Source organism: Pelobates fuscus, chromosome 7 (assembly GCF_036172605.1).
Source record: "Pelobates fuscus isolate aPelFus1 chromosome 7, aPelFus1.pri, whole genome shotgun sequence".
Lineage (NCBI taxonomy): Eukaryota > Metazoa > Chordata > Amphibia > Anura > Pelobatidae > Pelobates > Pelobates fuscus.
This window is the reverse complement of record NC_086323.1, coordinates 174,036,104-174,062,235: the sequence shown is the minus strand read 5'-3', so window position 1 is coordinate 174,062,235 and position 26,132 is coordinate 174,036,104. Positions and strand designations below refer to the sequence as shown.

General features: G+C 48.4%; 1 protein-coding gene across 2 annotated transcripts in view; it reads left to right on the top strand.

The window, feature by feature from the left end:
- The window catches only part of VGLL4 (vestigial like family member 4), a 157,472-nt gene that overhangs the window by 36,681 nt on the left and 94,659 nt on the right, over positions 1-26,132 (top strand). For both annotated transcript variants that reach the window (XM_063426935.1, XM_063426934.1), the window contains exon 2: positions 7,336-7,412. In XM_063426935.1, the coding sequence (XP_063283005.1) occupies positions 7,349-7,412 (64 nt within the window). In that variant the 5' untranslated portion in view covers positions 7,336-7,348. The remainder of the gene's footprint in view (positions 1-7,335; positions 7,413-26,132) is intronic.

Here is a 26,132-nt window from a genome sequence, read left to right as displayed (position 1 = left end):
GCCGGGTTGGCGATCTGGCTTGGCTACCTGTTCCCCTTGTGTTTCAGGCATTGCGGGGAGTCTGGTTCGGCCCTGAATGCGAGCCCAGAATTTCTGGCATATCTTCTCAAAGCGGGCATTGAAGTGTGTCTGCCAGCACTGTCCCTTTGATGCTTCAGGAGGTAGTGTTGCTCGTAGCGCGGCAGCCATCTTAGGATAGCCACGCGGTGCCTGTGCATTCAGGTCGCTGTAAGATTCTGCTTGTGCTTTGAGGGTAGGTCTTCCTGCAGGGACCGGGATAACCCCCGCCGGTCCAAAAAGGGGGTGGGGGGGTGCAGGGCTGTGCGTTCGATGCGGGTCCGGCAGTGGGGGACCGGCCGCATCCCCCACCCGCCGGGCTGTCAAGCTTGGTAGGCTGCGATGTCGGGTGTCGTCTATAATCGGTTGAGCCCTTATTTTCAAGTGCACTCGCGGTGCTCCCTCTCTCGGTGCCCGCTTGCTGTACCTTTGAGGCCCTGCTCTCCGTAGTGTCGGTCAGTAATAGCCTAAATTTAGTTTGATTAGGCAGGAGCCAACATGAAGTGCGTCCGGCCATCTTGGCTGTCAGGCCCCGCCCCCGGTTCCTTAGCCTTTTGTTGGATATTTGTCACTCGGACCCAAGACTGTGGAGGGAAACCTCCGTAATCTTATTCTTGAGCTGGTTGACATACTCCAATGCCCTACGTGGATTATTCTCTACCTCTGATGGATTAAGTGGCAGAGTAAGCTTAGTACAAATAGCAGAAGTGTCTATTTGACCAGCCACAACTCTTATCTGCAGCAGATCTCTCCATGTGGGGTTGTAGCTGACGTTAATATTGTACAGCTCATTTACAAACCCATATGGAGTGCTCCGCGGCTTAGGGACTGATGAAAGAAATCCCTTCATTTCTCCAGGTGTCCATGGGACATGCTGGGTAATGTGCCTGTCTGCCTGACCATTTGTGCCTGGAATAAACTGCTGTCTGACAGGGTAAGCTGAGGCTTGAGGTAATAAAAATTCTTCAGCCATTTTGCTGTAGTTCTCCTTCCACACAAATGATGGTGCAGTGGCTCTGACTTGGGGTTCAACATATAGGGGTGGGTACAAAGAGGGTGGGGGGTTCAATCCTCCAGTGGGGCATGTCGTGGTTGGGCCAACAGGAATTTTTTGTGTGGCCCCTAGGTCTCTCGGGGTCTCTGTATTGTCCACAGCATGCTCCACAAGTGAGATTGCAAGCTGCTCTATCTGTTCTGCCTCTTCCCTTTCTGACTCAGACTGGCTCTCCTCTCTCTGCTGGTCAGTTCTCCCTGATGCTGTCTTAGTCTCTACAGTAAAAATACCTTGGGCCTTCTGCTGTCTCTGATAGGATTCTACAGTCCATCTACGCCATGCTGCTTTCTCATTTGGTTCTACAAATTTTAGCTTGAAATTTTTGTAGAGATTTTCCCAGCGGGATAATTCAAAGGTTTTCCCTTTGGGGATCCCAAAATCCATTCCCTTAGTCAGCTTGCTCTACTTTGGCAGATGCCGGCTGACCCACACGCCATATTTCTTATTCATACTCTCCTGTGGGGGAGGAGGACTCTTTGGACGTCCTTTATTTGAGGGTGATGCACTATCTTCCCATAGCCCGGCTATGATGGAGGGGACTCTTACCCTTCTCTCTCGATTCTTAGCAACACTGTGGCTGTCAGGGAAAGTCCCACCCTGAAAATCCCCGCTGTTCGTCTCTACGAATTTTCCAACGGAACCAAATGACAACCAGCACGCCGTAGATCCCCAAAAGTACCTGACCTCTTATATCATCAATGTCAAACCACCCTAGGAGGCTTGACTCAACAGTCTGATTATTCATGGGAGACAAGTCTGCTACATCTCTGGGTCATGCCCTTTAGCATGGGAGAGTACAGGTTCAAACCAGCGTGACCAGGGTTGCTTAGAAACAAAGCCGAGAGGTGATCAGAGATCAGGGTCGCTCTCGTTCTCTGGGAGTAGCCCTGTACCCAATAGCAGCAGTGGACTGAAGCCGAATAGCCGATGATGTCCAAAGGAAGAGCACAGGGGGTACCCAAAGACTTTGCACTTACAGACCAAGGCACACTTAGTAAAAACTCTGCATCAACCCACACTGAACCTTCTATGATTTTTTTTGTCCCTTTGCTGTGCAGACTATGGTTAGTTACAATTTACTTGACAAACTCAGAGAGAGTGAGAAACTTTTGTGTCTGAGGATTATAGGGTCCTCTTACGTAGCACATCACTGCCCCCATAGGCATTCTCCGTAGAGGTGCGTCTTGAGGCAGTTTCAATCATACGCCGTAAAGGACCTCTTGCATACTGATACGGTGGGTTTTATGCACCAGTATCCTCACTCACACATTCATAACAAAAGATGTTAAAACATAAAACAGTTGTTTCAGGTTCTTAGAAGGTTTGTACTTACGACAGGGGACAGAGGGTTTAGGAATCAGAGGAAGGGAGAGCAATTGAGATACAAAGCTTCTCACCTATTAGAGGCGCCGGTTGGTCTCCTGTCCTCAGTTTCCAGGCCTGGTTCCGTCCACTGGTCGCTTTCACCTCCCCAGGTTCGGCACCAAAATGTTGAGGATAATAAAATCACGTGAAACAACTGGTCCAAATTAAAATATTATTATTGAACAGATAAGCAAAATTACAAAACACAGTGACGGAGAGGTTTTAGCACTTTCAATGTTATTTAGCTGGCGCGCACATAATCAGATAAAAAGCTGTTTCTTATACGTTTTGCAGATATCCCAGTGATGCAGTTTGTCCAATAGAATTCTCTGCAAGTTCTCCAACTCAGGGTTTTCTTATCTCGTCCTTACAGTTCTTGGGTGTTGTAACATCATTTGTGCACGTAAAACAGAATTTAGCTGAATTCTACAGAAAGGCTTTTGTTTATTATGACTGTAAGCATCAAACTGATATTAAGCATTGGGCAAGATATAGGCAGGTAATGTTTTCTTTAACACTCGCATTAGGTCCCTGGTCTTATCTTATAGCTAGGATAGCCTTATGCCTATCCCACGCATGCTTAAACTCCTTCACTGTGTTACAAATAGAAACCTGGCAATATTTTAATATTGTCATGTTGGCCCTTTGTCTTTTAATTACCTGGTTGTGTACATTGGAGAGGTTGTGTACAAGTGTACATCAAAGCTCCTGACACTGTCTGTGTGCTTGTTATTAGTACGTCAGTTAGATATAATTACACCAGAAACAATGAATCTCTCCACATAACAATTACAGGATTGTAGATGATACTACAGTGATTTAGATGGTTGTTCAGGGCCAGTTAGCCAGTTTATACTGCCCACTCCCTAGAATCACGTGCTCTTAGTTTTCTGGGACTGATGGGAGTTTTTACTAAAGCCTTGTAGCACTTTACCATTGTTTCAAATTTCTGTAATATTCTATTCTATGCATCATAAATTAGAAATAAGTAGAAACGTTCTCTTCTGCCTAGGGACAAATAACCAAAACCCCAATATATACTTGGTGGTTATGGTGCCAGGTGTGATTTCCCTCCCCCCCCCCCCCCCCATGTAATTTGCAAAACAGTTTGCTGGGTGATGGTCACCTCCTCTTTTAACAGCTGCAGCTCCTGCATGGGATCTTCTGTGGGCTCACCTGAGCTGAACACCATCATGCAAGGCCAGTTCTTTTGCTGAGAGCTCTCGTATGAGGTGATAACAGGATTTGGATTACCCCAGGCAGGTTGTAAAGCTGTTTATAAACGGCTTTAGTAGTTATGGCGCATGGAGTTTTCCTTTAACCCCTTAAGGACCAAACTTCTGGAATAAAAGGGAATAATGACATGTCACACATGTCATGTGTCCTTAAGGGGTTAAAGTAACAGTCCAGTAGGAAAAATGTGTAACCAAAGAAAGGGAGACTACTGCGCATGTGTGACAAAAACGCCATGCTGCGCCAATTAGTATCTCCTCATATATTCATTCTATCAATGCATCTCCATAGGAATCGTTTAGTATCTCCGTGCAGAGCAAGTAGATGCTACAAATTGGGCAGCACTGGTCTAGGAAGCACCTGCAGAGACCATCTGAGTGTTTTTATTGCTTGCAGAGAAAAGCTATAGAAACCAGAATCACTACAAATAAAAGGATTCAATAGGTAGTGCCAGAAAAACAAAGCCTTTTTCAGTGCCCCTCTCCCTCGTGCCCCCCAACCCATGGGGAAGAAGGGGTTCAAACCCCTTGAATCGCAGAAACTGCAATAATTACCACTGTAGGGTTAAGGGACATGGGACATTGCACCCAGACCACTTCATTGAGCTGAAGTACCCTGGGTGCCTACAGTGTCCCTTTAAGCTGTCGTGGTTCTGTTGAATATAGTGTCCCTTTAAGTATTACTGACGTTGAAAAGAAATTGAATTTTATATTTAAAAGTGGATTTTCTGTCAGTGATTCTCAAAAGGCCTAGAATATAATCACCATCAATCTCTTGTACCAAGACTTTTCTGTCAGAGGCCTAAACTGTGCGGTGTGTGTGTGTGTTTTGTTTTTTTACAATTCTGTATTCTTTTTAAAAGTAGACCCACCTTGTAGGCCGAGCAGTCTGAAGAAATACATAGTTATTCCTCAAGATTTAGTTTTTCCAGCAACATGGCTTCCTTACTAGTGATATTGATGGTCAATCAGACTTTTACTTCCTAATGACCTTATCTACTTATTGGCTGAGTGGTCTGGCCTGCATGTCTGAGTTTCCAGGTGGACCGGTGCTAATGGATATTTTAGTATTAACAGAAACATTTTGTGTAGAAAGATACAGGTCCTTAGATGTTGACTTTTGTTTTGAGTACTGACATATCCCAGAGTCATGGCTGCAATGTGCTCTGTGATAGGGTCAAAGGGACGCCTTTTTTTTTTTTTTTTTCTTCTCTCCTTTTGTGCTAAAAGCCTTCACTAATCCTCATACTCTTAATGTAAATGTGCAGTCCTAGTAAACCCTTTTGTGCTGGTTTGCCATGCAAGCTTATCCAATCTCTCTCTCTCTCGCTCTCGCTCTCGCTCTCTCTCTGAATCCTAGATCTAGGATTTAATGTCTCTACTTGAATCACTAATATATGCATCGTGTACGTCTGTGGTTCTTGGCATTCTTTATCTGCAAAATACCTACATAAATACAGAATTTTGGAGGTTCGTAGCTGAACGGTGACCAATTGATGGATCCATCATTTGTTTGTTATAATTTTGTTAATTTTCTGAAGAGATTAGATGTAACACCTAAACTCTACAAATATATGTCTAGCCCTACAGCAGCGTGTTGATAACTTGAGAATTTTTAAATATTTAATTCTTATTATTTTACCCATTTTAGTGTTTCAATTTGATTTTATTATTATTTTCCCCATTGTAAAGCGATAGAAGCAAGTGTCCTTAACCCCTTAAGGACACATGACATATGTGACATGTCATGATTCCCTTTTATTCCAGAAGTTTGGTCCTTAAGGGGTTAAATATCCCTTTGTTGTATTATTTTAGATGGGGGGGGGGGGGGGGGGAGGGGAAATGGCGGCTTCAAAAGATATTTGTTTAATTTGTGATCAAGTTATGGAAGGAGTACGGTTTGATTTATCTGTTACCAATTAACTATAGAAAATCTATACTGTTATCTCTTTGTGAGCGTATAACAGAGCCCTTGTGACTTTCGAGCATGAAACAGTTAAGGGCATTTTATTTCTGGTTCAATGAACTTGAGTGCCGTTGGTGATCTTTCTCGATGGTTCCTAATCTTGTGACAATACTTGTGTTAGTACTTCTTCTGTTCTATGACAATACCTCAAACCAGCTTTTTTACTACTTAATCCTGTTCATACAGGTGCAGTTCTCGCTCAGCCAGAAAAAAAAAGGCATGTTTTTTTTTTTTGTTTTTTTTTTTAATAGAAATTAGGTGGGTAATGGTATAGTGGTGTGAGCAGTAAATTGGGAGATGCATATTTGTTAGCCACTTAAGGGGAGGAAGGATGATATATATAATTGCAGATAAAGCCTTTATTTTTACTGGAATTGAATTCGTGCGTGGAGGATCCACTCTAAGCAGTATAAGCCTTAGAGCATTCTGTAATGGCTATTTGGTGCTTGAAGTTTTCATTTTTAATAGCCCAATTGGATGATTATTAGTAGTAGTATTTTATCTTATTTACCATAGTTTAGTGAAGACTCTCTTTGTGACTTCTGCAAATACTAGGATGTCTACCATATCTCTTTAACTTTTGACCTTTTGCATTTTCAGCACCTCATGGGAGAAATTGCCATGTTCACATAGCTGCCTAGTAACACCTCCAGTGGCAATTACTCAGAAGACCACTAGAGTTGCTTTCTAGTCTAGCGTTCAGTGTTCCCACGCTCTGCATGGAGGTGCTGAATGTTTGCTATAACAATGTATTTATTCCATGCATCTCTGAGGAGATGCTGATTGGGAAAGCATTGGTTTGAGAGGCAATCCTCAGCGAGGCCGGCGTGGTGTGGGAAAACAGGTAAATAAAAATACCTTTCCCACGTGATGCAATTGGGGCTGGAAACCTGTATAGTTAAATAGACTACATGTTTGAGTTCCTGACAATATGGTGCCTCTTTAAGGGAAAAGGAGCATTTCTGTCTAGAGAGGTCAAGAGAGATACCCGAATCCTCAGACCTGTTTATTATTTCCTTACTACCTACAAAATTGTTGTTCTTCCACTGATCTGTTATCTCAACCAGTCAACCTCATTCATTCTTCCTTGTGATGCAGTGTGACAGGGTCACTTGCTAACGTGTAAATTGTTGGGAATTCATAGTGAATTTCAAGTTCTAGGTCAAAATAGCTGAACTGTTAAAATTGTCCAGATCAGACTTGTTTTACAGTTTAGGTTAAAGAAGCCAAATTGAAAATTCACTTTACATTCTTGACAATTAACTCTATAGTGGCTAAACCTGTGTTTATCTATTGATTAAATCCGGTAACAACATGCTCAGAAAACCATAACCATTGCAGCACACAATAGTGGTTATGGTGTCATGAGTGCCCTGGTGCTTCCTACTGTAATCTCTGCCAGGAGAAGAGCTGAAAGCTCCTAACGAGGTACCTACATTGATTCTCCTGAGCTAAACCCTGCAGTGCAGGGCCGACCCAATTGGGCCAGAGTATCTTATTGCTCTCAGCCAAGTGAGCTAACCCTGCACTGCTGGACTTCGCTTGATGGGCACTCTTGGCACCATAAACACTATAGCACACTTCTTATGATTACAACTGACATGTTTTTATCATTGCAAATGTAATAGCAAAGCTTATTTACCTATGTCCTCATTTTGTAGGGTCTGTCCAGGAATGGAGACCCCTTTAGATGTGCTTTCGAGGGCAGCATCCTTAATCCATGCAGATGACGAAAAACGTAAGTGATTACTGGCTTGTGCTTGTTTCCATTCTCTGCAGGGTCCTTTTGGAAGATTTTTAATGATATTTTTTTATTTTTTATTATTCTTTCCAGTTTGGGCAAAGTTCAGTGGCAGTTTTATCAGTTCAGTTTTTAGATATCTGACTTGCTGATGTTTGGGTTAGTTCACTAAAGTAAGAATTGAATTACTAGGAATTTAGAGCGTTCAAAGTAAATTTCAGGTTTAGGGCCGAAATTAAAAAAATCATGTTTCCAATTCAGCCATTTTGGCCTTAAATTTGGAATGAATCTTTGAATTCCTGAAAGTTCTCACTCAAGCGAATAACTTTGTACAGCATGTGGTTTTCTCAAGTCTATTTTTGTTTTTGCATAATCATTTATTTTATTTTTATTTCTTTTTTTTGGTGGGGGAGTGAAAACTTTAAAGGTAATTATAAAACAGATCTTGAATGGTTTTTGGTGTAAGATTATTACTGTTAGAGAAATCACAAATTTAATTGAATTACTTTTTTATTCCAAGTATGTTACAAAGTGATACTACATTGTATGTAATTGCATATTAAACTCTGATCACATTGTGATGGCTACAATTTAAATGTACAATTTTGGAGGATGAGATTTACTTTGACCAGATTTATGATTATTTATACAGGTATTGTTTTAATATGCAATACTTTGGTATGACATCAAATCGAATAAAAACAAAGTGACTCAGTCACCCTCTCCCCAATGCTCACATTGATGATGGTAAAATTTCAATACTGTATAGTCAAAAGATATAAGGCAAAGTATGGACCACAGTCAAGTTTTGTGATTTCCCTATGGGGTGGAGGTTGGGGGAGAGAATTATCTATGGAGACGGGACCCTCCATAAGGTTCTCTCATGGGCTCCTGGCAGATAAGGCACCAGTAGTTGAAGTGGATGTACCACACGGATGCCCAAAAGGTAGATCCCCAGATGTTAAAACTACAACTTTTATGATGCTTTGTAATTTTAAAACAATTCTAAAGGCATGCAAAGCATCATGGGAATTGTAGTTCTAAAACCTCTGGGGATCTATCTTTTGGGCACCGCTCATCTACCAGATAGTGGTGGCCACGAGGAACAGATTAATAATGTAAGTAACTTTACTTACTGTCCCCAGCACTGCAAATTAGAATGCCCCCAAATTATGCCAAAACTCCAGACTGTGACAAAGCCACTTTTAAGATATTTACGTCAATGGGAGTATAGCTCTTTGGTAGCTCTTTGTTCTGCACTCTGTGTCCCCTGGGATTTTTACCTGTATGTGATTGGTATCACACAACTTTTACACTTAATATTTTTAATGCACTGGGGTTTTAGGAAAATATGGATTATACAGAGCTTTGATGGTTTACAAGACTAAAAGTTGGACCACCTGACCTCGGCCAGTCCCTATTTGTTATTCTCAGCCATTATAAAGTGGTTCAAAATACTTAATTTGGAATTCCCTGGGTTGTCTACTATCAGAAAAGGATCTGTTACAATGGGGGTATAACTTTCTTTCCTGAGCTGCCATACAGCCTCAAAGGTGACATAGGCAGAGTAAATAACTTTGTGAAAAGTCGAAAAGGGCATCTAATATTTTTGGCACTGTGGCTTACCAAAGCCAGTACATGGGGGCACTGTTCTTTTCGTGAGACAATGTTAAATAAAAATACTGAGGCATTACTGTGTGGGGAAAAAAAACACAGATAAAGTATACCTACTAAATGGGGCCTGCATTTGTAATAAAGTGACTAGCCCAAACAGTTGCCTGCTTTTGAATATGTATGGAGATGTTATTACCCAGGCTGACAACACTGACTCAAAGGTGACAGGTTTAGCAAACCGAAACGGGCAAGCACTAATTTGACCCTGTAACTTTTTCAAAATACCTGTACATGGGGTGGGCGAGACTGTCGTACTCATGAGACATTGCTGAACACAAATCGGAGTGTTTTAGAGCTGTGTTATGTATGACGATGTTATCATAGTGAAAGTGTAGTTTATTGTGTGAGGGAAAAATAAAAAAAACACATATGAACACTTATTTTTGCCAGGGTTTGTGACTAAGTGGCTACTAAAAAAGACTGGACATACCCCATTTTGAATACCCTGGGTTGTCTACTTTTGTAAATGGTATGTCATGATTGGGTTAATTTTTATTCCTGGACTGCCATATGGTCTCAAAGGCAACCAATATGGTGATCTGAAATGGTCAAGCCCGCTATTTGACCCTGTAACTTTCCCAAAACACCATAAGACCTGTACATAAGGGGTACTTGTGGTACATCACCGCATACAAATGTGTGTTTTGCAGTAAAAGATAACAGTATTCTAACATACCATGCAGATCTTGGAAAATAACTTTTTTCTAATTTCTCACTTTGAATAAATGTTTTTTGTTTTTTTTTAATATTAAATTTCTGTTCCGTATGTAAATATTTAATGTGAGATGAGAAACCCATTTCTCCTGCAGAAAATGATATAGAGTAGGTGTGGGTGCACTTAATATGAAAGAGGTAAATTATGGGTGGACAAACATAGCTCAAATTCTAGGTTTTGTTTTTGTTCAGAACGTGGACATTTGCCTCTGTCCTTAATGGGTTAAATAAATGGCTTTAAAAATAAAGATTTTGCACATAGTGGGAGATTTGTCAATGCAAAATCCATTGTTATTGTGGTACATTGTGCTAGGTTATGAGCTGTTGCTATGGAAACCAAAATAAAGTCTCTATACATGTAGAATTTTTTCTTTTTCTTTCTAGAACAGTAACTTTTTTTTCCCCTTGCTTTTACCCTATAATGACTAACCTTCCCAGCAGGGTGGCATTGCATTGCTGTTTGCATGCATACACTAGAGGGTAAAGGGTTAATTAATACGAGTTCACATGTTTATATTTCCCAAGGCTGTTACCCATGTTGTTAAACAAACCTATGAGCAGGTTTTAGTTTTCTTAGTTGCACCTATGTCAATAACACCTGAAATTTCTGGTGACCTGTTTGTTTTGTTCATTGTTTGCAAATGACCTCATTCCTTCTCCAGATGAATGTTTCAGCTTTTGCTTTTTAAAGGACCTTTTTAAACCAACAAGCCTCTGCATTTATATCTAAATCTATCTGGGACCATAATATCTGGCAAGCCTGAAATTAGTAAGAGTTATGGGTGTATGACACAGCACAGTATCCCTCACCTGGCAGAGGTTATTCACATTTATCTGCCTGGTCTGTCAAAGCTCCCTGCCATTATCGGGGATGGAAACTTAAAGGGTCACTCCAGACCCATAAACAATTTTCGCTTGCTGAAAAGCTTTGTGTGAAGAGTGGGTCCTATTTTTTCATTGTGGAAATAGAGCAGATTTCAATAGAAATTGACACTTTTTTTTTATAAATGAATGTGGTTACACCTCCTGGTGGTTAGAAGAGTATGTTTTGCAACGGCAGCAGGCAAGAGCACTTTTTTTTTGTTTTTGCAAGCTGGTTTAGATATAACTCCAATGGAAACATGCATAATTATATGCATGCAAGTTTTACTTTGGGGTATATTTACTAAACAGCATTTTTATTATTTGTATTTGGGCAGTGGAGTGTCCCTTTAATGTTGTATCTTGCTTCTCCAAACTTGTTGAAATGACATGCTGGGGGGGCGGAGCCTAGCATCCGGACAGAGCGGTCGTGCTGTGCCTCAGCTCCCGCTACAATCGACAATTTTCGGGGATAATCCCCCCCAAATATCGACACAATCACAACTGGCTCCTAGCATGTTGGGGACAAGCGACAGGATTAACGAACACAAGCAAAACTCGCAAACCTACACACTGCAACACCAGGACAGCCTAACGCATGGTGAACCCAAAATGGCGGCGGTAAGAAATCCTCACATATCAAACCGCTTACCTGAAACAGGGGAGCTCGGCGATATTCACCAGCGCATAAACACATCCTTTGCAAGATTCTGGCACAAACTGGAGCAGAGGCTTCAAGCGTCGATGGCAAGCAAGCCACCCCAGCCGGCAGCGTACAGGCCGAACCGACCTCACGGTGTGCAGAGAAAGGCAACACCGCAAACAAGGCCAGGCCGCAAGCTTGAAGCGAGAGACACGGGGAAGAGGCGTCCCACTCCGGGCACAGCAACTACCCACAGGATAACCGCGCAAACACGCAGCCCGCCCAGGCCGGGTGCCAGGAGGGAAATACCTCCAAAGCATCGACCACCCTGCAGGAGGAATGCCCGCCGCTGGCGGCGAAAGAGATCCGGAACCAACTGCACCCACAATGGGATTGCCTCGACCTCACAGAGCCATTGGGCCAGTGGTCAGAAGATGCCACCCTCAAAATGGGCCTGGGGCTGGAGGGGGCCCGCGCCCTGTGCTGACCGCTCCAACACTTGGGACTATTCAACATGTGCCTTACCATTGCCGACTGCAGGTATAGGGTGACTCTCATTAACCATCACTGCCGCACATCGGCCTAGACTGCTGCCACGCCACCACAGCTACGCAGTCACAATGGACTATGTCCTGATAAATTCAAGCCTGACCTCCCTGAGACAGACAACCGATGTTGATGCAATATAATGATATGTTTATTAATGATATGTTTCTTACTTGGCATTTTAACTTGTACAACACTCACATGCTATATACCTTATTGCTGACCTAGGTTATCCTCCTAACGCGATTCTCAATGCTCATACTTAAAAGTCAGTGCAGGTAGCCTGTCGTAATTAATTTGCATGCTGTAAATTACAACCGTTCACCCTGTCTCCCAGAGACGCTCCCAGAGACGCTCCCAGAGACGCTCCCAGAGACGCTCCCAGAGACGCTCCCAGAGACGCTCCCAGAGACGCTCCCAGAGACGCTCCCAGAGACGCTCCCAGAGACGCTCCCAGAGACGCTCCCAGAGACGCTCCCAGAGACGCTCCCAGAGACGCTCCCAGAGACGCTCCCAGAGACGCTCCCAGAGACGCTCCCAGAGACGCTCCCAGAGACGCTCCCAGAGACGCTCCCAGAGACGCTCCCAGAGACGCTCCCAGAGACGCTCCCAGAGACGCTCCCAGAGACGCTCCCAGAGACGCTCCCAGAGACGCTCCCAGAGACGCTCCCAGAGACGCTCCCAGAGACGCTCCCAGAGACGCTCCCAGAGACGCTCCCAGAGACGCTCCCAGAGACGCTCCCAGAGACGCTCCCAGAGACGCTCCCAGAGACGCTCCCAGAGACGCTCCCAGAGACGCTCCCAGAGACGCTCCCAGAGACGCTCCCAGAGACGCTCCCAGAGACGCTCCCAGAGACGCTCCCAGAGACGCTCCCAGAGACGCTCCCAGAGACGCTCCCAGAGACGCTCCCAGAGACGCTCCCAGAGACGCTCCCAGAGACGCTCCCAGAGACGCTCCCAGAGACGCTCCCAGAGACGCTCCCAGAGACGCTCCCAGAGACGCTCCCAGAGACGCTCCCAGAGACGCTCCCAGAGACGCTCCCAGAGACGCTCCCAGAGACGCTCCCAGAGACGCTCCCAGAGACGCTCCCAGAGACGCTCCCAGAGACGCTCCCAGAGACGCTCCCAGAGACGCTCCCAGAGACGCTCCCAGAGACGCTCCCAGAGACGCTCCCAGAGACGCTCCCAGAGACGCTCCCAGAGACGCTCCCAGAGACGCTCCCAGAGACGCTCCCAGAGACGCTCCCAGAGACGCTCCCAGAGACGCTCCCAGAGACGCTCCCAGAGACGCTCCCAGAGACGCTCCCAGAGACGCTCCCAGAGACGCTCCCAGAGACGCTCCCAGAGACGCTCCCAGAGACGCTCCCAGAGACGCTCCCAGAGACGCTCCCAGAGACGCTCCCAGAGACGCTCCCAGAGACGCTCCCAGAGACGCTCCCAGAGACGCTCCCAGAGACGCTCCCAGAGACGCTCCCAGAGACGCTCCCAGAGACGCTCCCAGAGACGCTCCCAGAGACGCTCCCAGAGACGCTCCCAGAGACGCTCCCAGAGACGCTCCCAGAGACGCTCCCAGAGACGCTCCCAGAGACGCTCCCAGAGACGCTCCCAGAGACGCTCCCAGAGACGCTCCCAGAGACGCTCCCAGAGACGCTCCCAGAGACGCTCCCAGAGACGCTCCCAGAGACGCTCCCAGAGACGCTCCCAGAGACGCTCCCAGAGACGCTCCCAGAGACGCTCCCAGAGACGCTCCCAGAGACGCTCCCAGAGACGCTCCCAGAGACGCTCCCAGAGACGCTCCCAGAGACGCTCCCAGAGACGCTCCCAGAGACGCTCCCAGAGACGCTCCCAGAGACGCTCCCAGAGACGCTCCCAGAGACGCTCCCAGAGACGCTCCCAGAGACGCTCCCAGAGACGCTCCCAGAGACGCTCCCAGAGACGCTCCCAGAGACGCTCCCAGAGACGCTCCCAGAGACGCTCCCAGAGACGCTCCCAGAGACGCTCCCAGAGACGCTCCCAGAGACGCTCCCAGAGACGCTCCCAGAGACGCTCCCAGAGACGCTCCCAGAGACGCTCCCAGAGACGCTCCCAGAGACGCTCCCAGAGACGCTCCCAGAGACGCTCCCAGAGACGCTCCCAGAGACGCTCCCAGAGACGCTCCCAGAGACGCTCCCAGAGACGCTCCCAGAGACGCTCCCAGAGACGCTCCCAGAGACGCTCCCAGAGACGCTCCCAGAGACGCTCCCAGAGACGCTCCCAGAGACGCTCCCAGAGACGCTCCCAGAGACGCTCCCAGAGACGCTCCCAGAGACGCTCCCAGAGACGCTCCCAGAGACGCTCCCAGAGACGCTCCCAGAGACGCTCCCAGAGACGCTCCCAGAGACGCTCCCAGAGACGCTCCCAGAGACGCTCCCAGAGACGCTCCCAGAGACGCTCCCAGAGACGCTCCCAGAGACGCTCCCAGAGACGCTCCCAGAGACGCTCCCAGAGACGCTCCCAGAGACGCTCCCAGAGACGCTCCCAGAGACGCTCCCAGAGACGCTCCCAGAGACGCTCCCAGAGACGCTCCCAGAGACGCTCCCAGAGACGCTCCCAGAGACGCTCCCAGAGACGCTCCCAGAGACGCTCCCAGAGACGCTCCCAGAGACGCTCCCAGAGACGCTCCCAGAGACGCTCCCAGAGACGCTCCCAGAGACGCTCCCAGAGACGCTCCCAGAGACGCTCCCAGAGACGCTCCCAGAGACGCTCCCAGAGACGCTCCCAGAGACGCTCCCAGAGACGCTCCCAGAGACGCTCCCAGAGACGCTCCCAGAGACGCTCCCAGAGACGCTCCCAGAGACGCTCCCAGAGACGCTCCCAGAGACGCTCCCAGAGACGCTCCCAGAGACGCTCCCAGAGACGCTCCCAGAGACGCTCCCAGAGACGCTCCCAGAGACGCTCCCAGAGACGCTCCCAGAGACGCTCCCAGAGACGCTCCCAGAGACGCTCCCAGAGACGCTCCCAGAGACGCTCCCAGAGACGCTCCCAGAGACGCTCCCAGAGACGCTCCCAGAGACGCTCCCAGAGACGCTCCCAGAGACGCTCCCAGAGACGCTCCCAGAGACGCTCCCAGAGACGCTCCCAGAGACGCTCCCAGAGACGCTCCCAGAGACGCTCCCAGAGACGCTCCCAGAGACGCTCCCAGAGACGCTCCCAGAGACGCTCCCAGAGACGCTCCCAGAGACGCTCCCAGAGACGCTCCCAGAGACGCTCCCAGAGACGCTCCCAGAGACGCTCCCAGAGACGCTCCCAGAGACGCTCCCAGAGACGCTCCCAGAGACGCTCCCAGAGACGCTCCCAGAGACGCTCCCAGAGACGCTCCCAGAGACGCTCCCAGAGACGCTCCCAGAGACGCTCCCAGAGACGCTCCCAGAGACGCTCCCAGAGACGCTCCCAGAGACGCTCCCAGAGACGCTCCCAGAGACGCTCCCAGAGACGCTCCCAGAGACGCTCCCAGAGACGCTCCCAGAGACACTCACTCACTCACTCACTCACTCACTCACTCACTCACTCACTCACTCACTCACTCACTCACTCACTCACTCACTCACTCACTCACTCACTCACTCACTCACTCACTCACTCACTCACTCACTCACACATCACATACATTCACAAATTATTTTAATACATAAATAATATCCACCCAGCCTCCCTACCTGGAGAGCTGGTGTGGATCATTCCCTGGGGTCCAGTGGGGCTGCAGGGCGGCGTGCGGCAGGGCTGCGATCAGGCGCTGCAAGGGAGCTCTAACCTCTCTGCTCTGCTCCCTCGCGCGCTGTCTGCTGATGCCGCGGGAGCCGGAATATGACGTCATATTCCGGCTCCCGCGGCATCACTAGACAGCGCGCGAGGGAGCAGAGCAGAGAGGTTAGAGCTCCCTCGCAGCGCCTGATCGCAGCCCTGCCGCACTGGGGGCGGAGATGGTGGCCGGCAGGAGGGAGAGCTTCCCTCCTGCCGGTCACTGAAATCTTGCCCCCCCCCGGAGCCGGTGCGCCCTAAGTCGGCCGCCTGTGCCGCCTTATGGACGCGCCGGCCCTGACGATATTATTTTGTATATCCAACCCTGAGAGCCAAGACTGACCAGAAGCTGCGAACATGGTCGCTTTCAAACAGATTGTTACTGATTGTACAAATATGCCTACTATACTAGCACTGTTAAACATCAAGTCCATCCCTTCCCTCTCCTGTCCTTCACAGGCCATCTCCATATATAACTCTACTCTTACATCTGCCTTGAACACTGCAGCGCCACTCCAAACAAGCACCTCGAGGAGGACCCGCCCCCAACCATGGCATACTAAATCAACGCGCTACCTGCAAAGATGCTCCCGTTGTGCTGAACGCTCATGGAGGAAGTCTCGTACACAATCAGACTTTCTCCATTATAGATTCATATTGTGTTCATACAGTGCAGCCCTTGCCCTTGCCAAACAGTCCTATTTTTCCACTCTCATTAGTTCATGTTCCCGCAACCCCAGGCGTCTCTTTCACACCTTTAATTCTCTTCTTCGCCCTGCTGTGGCCACCCCCAAAACTAACCTTACTGCTGATAACTTCGCATGTTACTTCACTGACAAGATTGAACAGTTAAGGAAAGAATTCTCCCCTCCTTGCCTTTCTGTTTCTCAATCACACATAGATCATGCCTTTCCTACCCTTCAGACATTCTCCCCAGCTACTGACCAAGAGGTGGCTGCTCTTCTTTGCTCCTCTCGCCCCACCACTTGCCCGCTCGATCCTGTCCCATCTCACCTTATTAGATCTCTCTCCACTTGTCTCGTGCCTTCTCTAACACACATCTTCAACTGCTCGCTCTCCTCTGGCATCGTCCCTGCTGACCTTAAACATGCCACTGTAGTACCTTTACTAAAAAAACCATCCCTCGACCCATCCACCCCCTCTAACTACCGTCCCATATCCCTGCTCCCTTTTTCCTCAAAGCTTCTGGAAAGACTTGTCTTTACCCGTGTGTCTCATTTCCTCAATTCCAACTCTCTCCTTGACCCTCTTCAATCTGGCTTCCGCCCTCTCCACTCTACAGAGACTGCCCTTATCAAAGTTACTAACGACCTAATCGCAGCTAAATCCAAAGGCCACTACTCCATACTAATTCTTCTTGACCTCTCAGCGGCCTTTGACACCGTTGATCATGCTCTCCTTCTTCAAACTCTTCAATCGCTTGGTCTCTGTGACTCTGTCCTCTCATGGTTTTCCTCTTATCTCTCCCAACGCTCATTCAGTGTCTCCTTTTCTAATGATACCTCCTCCCCTTGCCCTGTCTCAGTTGGAGTTCCCCAAGGCTCCGTCCTTGGTCCCCTTCTATTTTCTCTTTATACTGCCTCTCTTGGCAAACTTATTACCTCTTTTGGATTTCACTACCACCTGTATGCTGATGACACCCAGCTATATCTCTCCTCCCCGGACCTCTCCCCTGCCGTCCTGCAACGTGTCACTGCTTGCCTTTCTTCCATCTCTGACTGGATGTCCTCCCGCTTTCTGAAACTCAATCTCTCAAAAACTGAGCTCCTTGTCTTTCCTCCTCCTAATACTGATCCTCCTCTTTCGCTCTCCCTCCAAGTTTGTGGTACCAACATCAGTCCATCCTTGCAAGCGCGCTGTCTTGGCGTCATACTTGACTCTGGTCTCACCTTTGAGCCTCACATCCAGCATGTTGCCAAATCCTGTAGATTCCATCTTAAAAACATAGCCCGCATCCGCCCCTTTCTCGCACCAGATACTACCAAGGAGCTTGTCCATGCTCTAGTAATTTCCCGCATGGATTATTGTAACCCTCTCCTGATTGGTCTCCCCAATAGCCGTACTGCACCCTTACAGTCCGTAATGAATGCTGCTGCTAGATTGATTTTCCTCTCTAGTCGTTTCTCTCACACCTCACCCCTCTGCCAGTCCTTACATTGGCTTCCTGTATGCTGTAGGAGTCAATTCAAGGTACTAACTCACACCTATAAAGCACTGAACAACTCTAGCCCCTCTTATATCTCCTCACAGATCCATAGGTATGTCCCTTCTCGGTCTCTCCGTTCTGCCCGTGACCACCTCCTGTCCGTTGTCCGCACTCGTACGGCCAACTCGCGCTTGCAGGACTTCTCACGGGCGGCTCCCTTCCTATGGAATAGCCTGCCTACCGCCATCAGACTCTCCCCTAGTCTTGCATCTTTTAAGAAGTGCCTTAAAACCCATCTCTTTAGGAAAGCTTATGGCCTCCAAGACTAACCCTTACCTCACATACCTGTCTCTTGCCCTCTCCTAAAGGGCAGCCCACCTTATTTGATTGTAAATTCCTGTCCTAATGTGTTTTACACCCCACCTCCTATAGAATGTAAGCTCGTTTGAGCAGGGTCCTCTTCAACCTATTGTTCCTGTAAGTTTATTTGTAATTGTCCTATTTATAGTTAAATCCCCCTCTCATAATATTGTAAAGCGCTACGGAATCTGTTGGCGCTATATAAATGGCAATAATAAATAAATAAATAAATCCTCATTGTATTAACATGATTCACTACTGTTACCAAGCTTGTATCCCTATGTTACTCATATGACGCTTTAAAACACAAAAATATGGCAATCTTTCTGCGGAGTGCACTACGTGCCTTCCTGTTATTATTACCCTATGTTACCCCACAATGCCTCCTCTTTCTATTCTGTACCCCCATAACGCATGTGCCATAATAAAAGAAAGATTTACAAAATAAATGACATGCTGGGCAGAGAAGCCTGCACATTCTGCCTCAACACTGCTCATGACCCCATTTCATTGTTATCTTTGTGATAGAGTGATTTAGTCAGTAAGTGCAAATTCTTCTGCTGCTTTGAAAATGTGGAAACTGTACTTCAAGCATTAATAATGTCCTTTCTTTCCAACCTTGAGGACAGGCATGGGCTTTAAAGTACTGAGAGCAACATACTCCAAATATAGCTCCCCACACTTTCTTAAAAAAACAAACAAAAAAAAAACCAAAAAAACTTTCACTGCACCACCCCAATTTTTTCATTAACAAACCTTGAGTGTGCAAGGTGCCCACTTTTCTTCTCATACAGACCTTCACAATCTCAGCAGTATATTTATTCTAGTTCCCAACACCACCTGATCATTCCTTACTACTCCTCTCTAATCCAACTGTAGTTGAATAGTGAAGCTGTTGAGATTGGGAATGAATAGTCTTTTCTTCATTACCAGTGTGAAGTATTTGAAAACATCTGGCTAGCTGTTGTGACTTAAATCAAAATGCACTTGTTCCATTAAGGTTCAAGTTAAACTATAGTCACCAAAACAGAAACAGAATGGATTTAACTCCTAAACGGCAGAGAATTGAGCAATGAGATTTATACACCAAAACCGCTTAATTAAAGGACCACTATAGTGCCAGGAAAACAAACATGGCCCCCCTCCCGCCACGCTCTAGAGGGAGGAAGGGGTTAAACGCTTCCTTTGTCCAGCGCTGGGGACTCTCCTCCCTCTTCCGCCGAATGCGCATGCACGCATTCAGTCAGTCCATAGGAAAGCATTCTCAATGCTTTCCAATGGACGCTGGCGTCTTCTCACTGAAAATCACAGTGGGAAGTGCCTCTAGCGGCTGTCAATGAGACAGCCACTAAAGGCTGGATTAACCCTAATGTAACATAGCAGTTTTTCTGCAATTTCCCCCCCCCCGAGATTCTCCCCTGCCAGCTAATGCAGGGCTGGCATTGCGGTAACCATGGCAACACCCCAAATCTCGCGAGAGTGAACTCTAGCCCTGTAGCTAGGCTAGAGTTCACCTCACCACCACCGGACCACCAGGGAATCCCACTGGACCACCAGGGAACAAATTATGTCCCCCCTCCTCATCAATAAAGGTAAGAAGGGAGGGTGGACATAAATATATTAATTTTAATTAAATGTAAAAAAAAAAGCCTCCTTACCCCCCATACACACACTACACACACTGCCCCCCATACACACACTACACACACTGCCCCCCCATACACACACTACACACACTACAAACACTGCCCCCCATACACACACTACAAACACTGCCCCTATACACACACTACACACACTGCCCCACAAACACTGCCCCCATGCACACACTACACACATTGCCCCACAAACACTGTCCCCATACACACACTACACACACTGCCCCATACACACACTACACACACTGCCCCCATACACACACTACACACACTGCCCCCATACATACACTACACACTGCCCCCCATACACACTACACACATTGCCCCCAAACACTGCCCCCCATACACACTACACACATTGCCCCAAACACTGCCCCCATACACACTACACACATTGCCCCAAACACTGCCCCCATACACACTACACACATTGCCCCACAAACACTGCCCCCATACACACACTGCCCCCATACACACACTGCCCCCATACACACACTACACACACTACACACACTGCCCCATGCACACACTACACACACTGCCCCCATGCACACACTACACACACTGCCCCATGCACACACTACACACACTGCCCCATGCATACACTACACACACTGCCCCCATGCACACACTACACACACTGCCCCCATACACACACTGCCCCCATACACACACTACACACACTACACACACTGCCCCCATGCACACACTACACACACTGCCCCATGCACACACTACACACACACTGCCCCCATGCACACACTACACACACTGCCCCCATGCACACACTACACACACTGCCCCCATGCACACACTACACACACTGCCCCCATGCACACACTACACACACTGCCCCCATGCACACACTACACACACTGCCCCCATGCACACACTACACACACTGCCCCCATGCACACACTACACACACTGCCCCCATGCACACACTACACACACTGCCCCATGCACACACTACACACACTGCCCCCATGCACACACTACACACACTGCCCCCATGCACACACTACACACACACTGCCCCCATGCACACACTACACACACTGCCCCCATGCACACACTACACACACACTGCCCCCATGCACACACTACACACACACTGCCCCCATGCACACACTACACACACACTGCCCCCATGCACACACTACACACACTGCCCCCATGCACACACTACACACACTGCCCCCATGCACACACTACACACACTGCCCCCATGCACACACTACACACACACTGCCCCCATGCACACACTACACACACACTGCCCCCATGCACACACTACACACACACTGCCCCCATGCACACACTACACACACTGACCCACAAACACTGCCCCCATGCACACACTACACGCACTGACCCACACACACTGCCCCCATACACACACTACACGCACTGCCCCCATACACACACTACACGCACTGACCCACAAACACTGCCCCCATACACACACCACTACACACACTGTCCCCATGCACACACTACACACACTGTCCCCATGCACACACTACACACACTGTCCCCATGCACACACTACACACACTGCCCCCATGCACACACTACACACACTGCCCCCATGCACACACTACACACACTGCCCCCATGCACACACTACACACACTACCCCCCATACACACACCACACACTGCCCCCCCATACACACTACACACACTACAAACACTGCCCCCATACACACACTACAAAACACTGCCCCTAAACACACACTACACACACTGCCCCACAAACACTGCCCCCATGCACACACTACACACATTGCCCCACAAACACTGTCCCCATACACACACACTACACACACTGCCCCATACACACACTACACACACTGCCCCCATACATACACTACACACTGCCCCCCATACACACTACACACATTGCCCCCAAACACTGCCCCCCATACACACTACACACATTGCCCCCAAACACTGCCCCCCATACACACTACACACATTGCCCCCAAACACTGCCCCCCATACACACTACACACATTGCCCCCAAACACTGCCCCCCATACACACTACACACATTGCCCCCAAACACTGCCCCCCATACACACTACACACATTGCCCCACAAACACTGCCCCCATACACACACTGCCCCCATACACACACTACACACACTGCCCCACAAACACTGCTCCCATACACACACTGCACACACTGCACGCACTACACACACTGCCCCCATGCACACACTACACACACTGCCCCCATGCACACACTACACACACTGCCCCCATGCACACACTACACACACTGCCCCCATGCACACACTGCACACACTGCCCCATGCACACACTGCCCCCATGCACACACTACACACACTGCCCCCATGCACACACTACACACACTGCCCCATGCATACACTACACACACTGCCCCCATGCACACACTACACACACTGCCCCCATGCACACACTACACACACTGCCCCCATGCACACACTGCCCCACAAACACTGCCCCCATGCACACACTACACGCACTGACCCACAAACACTGCCCCATACACACACTGCCCCCATGCACACACTACACGCACACTGCCCCCATGCACACACTACACACACTGCCCCCATGCACACACTACACACACTGCCCCCATGCACACACTACACACACTGCCCCCATGCACACACTACACACACTGCCCCATGCACACACTACACACACTGCCCCCATGCACACACACTACACACACACTGCCCCCATGCACACACTACACACACACTGCCCCCATGCACACACTACACACACACTGCCCCATGCACACACTACACACACACTGCCCCATGCACACACTACACGCACTGACCCACAAACACTGCCCCCATGCACACACTACACGCACTGACCCACAAACACTGCCCCCATGCACACACTACACGCACTGACCCACAAACACTGCCCCCATACACACACTACACGCACTGCCCCCATACACACACTACACGCACTGACCCACAAACACTGCCCCCATACACACACCACTACACACACTGTCCCCATGCACACACTACACACACTGCCCCCATGCACACACTACACACACTGCCCCCATGCACACACTACACACACTGCCCCCCATGCACACACCACACACTGCCCCCCCATACACACTACACACACTACAAACACTGCCCCCATACACACACTACAAACACTGCCCCCATACACACACTACAAACACTGCCCCTATACACACACTACACACACTGCCCCACAAACACTGCCCCCATGCACACACTACACACACTGCCCCATACACACACTACACACACTGCCCCCATACACACACTACACACACTGCCCCCATACATACACTACACACTGCCCCCCATACACACTACACACATTGCCCCCAAACACTGCCCCCCATACACACTACACACATTGCCCCCAAACACTGCCCCCCATACACACTACACACATTGCCCCCAAACACTGCCCCCCATACACACTACACACATTGCCCCAAACACTGCCCCCATACACACACTACACACATTGCCCCACAAACACTGCCCCCATACACACACTGCCCCCATACACACACTACACACACTGCCCCCATGCACACACTACACACACTGCCCCATGCACACACTACACACACTGCCCCCATGCACACACTACACACACTGCCCCCATGCACACACTACACACACTGCCCCCATGCACACACTACACACACTGCCCCCATGCACACACTACACACACTGCCCCATGCACACACTACACACACTGCCCCCATGCACACACTACACACACTGCCCCCATGCACACACTGCCCCACAAACACTGCCCCATGCACACACTGCCCCACAAACACTGCCCCATGCACACACTACACGCACTGACCCACAAACACTGCCCCATACACACACTGCCCCCATGCACACACTACACGCACTGACCCACAAACACTGCCCCCATGCACACACTACACGCACTGACCCACAAACACTGCCCCCATGCACACACTACACGCACTGACCCACAAACACTGCCCCCATACACACACCACTACACACACTGTCCCCATGCACACACTACACACACTGTCCCCATGCACACACTACACACACTGTCCCCATGCACACACTACACACACTGTCCCCATGCACACACTACACACACTGCCCCCATGCACACACTACACACACTGCCCCCATGCACACACTACACACACTGCCCCCATGCACACACTACACACACTGCCCCCATGCACACACTACACACACTGCCCCCATGCACACACTACACACACTGCCCCCATGCACACACTACACACACTGCCCCCATGCACACACTACACACACTGCCCCTATGCACACACTACACACACTGCCCCCATGCACACACTACACACACTGCCCCCATGCACACACTACACACACTGCCCCCATGCACACACTACACACACACACTACACGCACTGACCCACAAACACTGCACGCACTGACCCACAAACACTGCCCCCATACACACACTATACGCACCCTGCCCCCCATACACTCACTGCACACACTGCCCCACAAACACTGCCCCATACACACACTGCACACACTGCCCCACAAACACTGCCCCATACACACTACACACACTGCCCCCCCATACACACACCGCCCCCCATACACACACCGCCCCCCATACACACACCGCCCCCCATACACACACCGCCCCCCATACACACACCGCCCCCCATACACACACCGCCCCCCATACACACTGCCACCCTCACACACACTGCCACCCTCACACACACACACACTGCCCCACACATACACTGCCCCCTAACACACACACACACTGCAACCCTGACATACACTGCCGCCTTCTCGAACTCGCACTTCACCACTCACACACACACTGCACCTTTCACACACACTTCACCCCTAACACATACCACTGCTCCTATGCCCAATATTCCAGCAGACCCCAGGTAAGTTGTCAAACTTAAACGGTTTGACTACTTACTCTGGGATGAGATCCTGGCACTACTGGCGCCATAACTACTACACTGAGCTGTAGTGGTTATTGTGCCTGGATTATTTCTTTTAAATAATCTACAAGTGCCCCTCCCGAGATCAGGTTCTGGATCCGCCACTGCCTACTAATCTAACTAAAAGTTTGACACTTACCTTGGTCCTCAGAGTGTCTGCTTTCTGGATCATCTTCACAGATGTCTCTTAATGAGATGTTCCCCTTCCACATTGGCAGTAGCTGTTTTTGCCCAACATTTAGATGAAATTCATTGTCTGGAAGGTGTCGGCTGACACAATCCTTTAATCCATGCAATCCAAGTAAAAATCGAATTGATATTGTCCAATTTCTGCATTAGTGACTGACAAGGAGGAGACCAGGCCAAAGGTTGCCCAGTAAGCCCTGGTTTTGGTCAAATAGTTTGACCTAAACCCTTGAAGATAGCACTCAAAGCTATATAGCACCATAGCCACTATAACTGTATGTTTGTATGTATGGTGTCTAAACCAACTCTTTAAACATTCCTCATTAAAGTACAATGGGTTAACAAATCATACACATTGAATTGTAAATTAATTTGAGGAATTCTTATTTATTTATATACTCAAAATAATTTACAAGCAAATGTAAGAAATTAAGAAACCTTTTTTTTATTTGCAAATTTTAATGTTTCTTTTTTCTTTCTAGCACAAATGATCTATGCAATAAAAACAGAAATGTAAGTTGCATATAGACATGTTTTTTTAGATATCCGATTTTTATCTGCATTGTCCATGTCGATACCGACTATATAGGTGTGTTGTCACACAAAACTGTAATTGAATTGTGGACACCGTTCTCTTATGTTGTGCAGATTTTTTTTTATTAGTTTTTTTGTGTGCTCCTGTTTTATTCAAATAGTTGTTGTTGTTTGATTTCTTCAGTGGTGTTTGAGACACTGCCTTTCTTTGTTAATCCAGGTCATGCAAAAGAACCGGTTGTGATGCAACAAGAAAACGCCAACCAAGAAATTTGATCCAGATGGCTTTCAATGAAGTGTTAATCAATTCTATTACAGCCTTGTTGGTAGAGACAGACTTTTACGATTTCATTATCATTATTGTCATGCAGTATGCAGCTATGGACTTCATGTCATGATGCAATAACCATGTGATGAGGGCAGTAGACTATTCTCTCCTTTATCGCCGTGTTGACATAGTACATTATTTATGGAGAGGCATATTCAGTAACTCCCTTACTGTTTGTTTATTTATTTATTTTTTTAAATTCTTTATTTTTGCGTGCTGTGAATCCGCAATCGG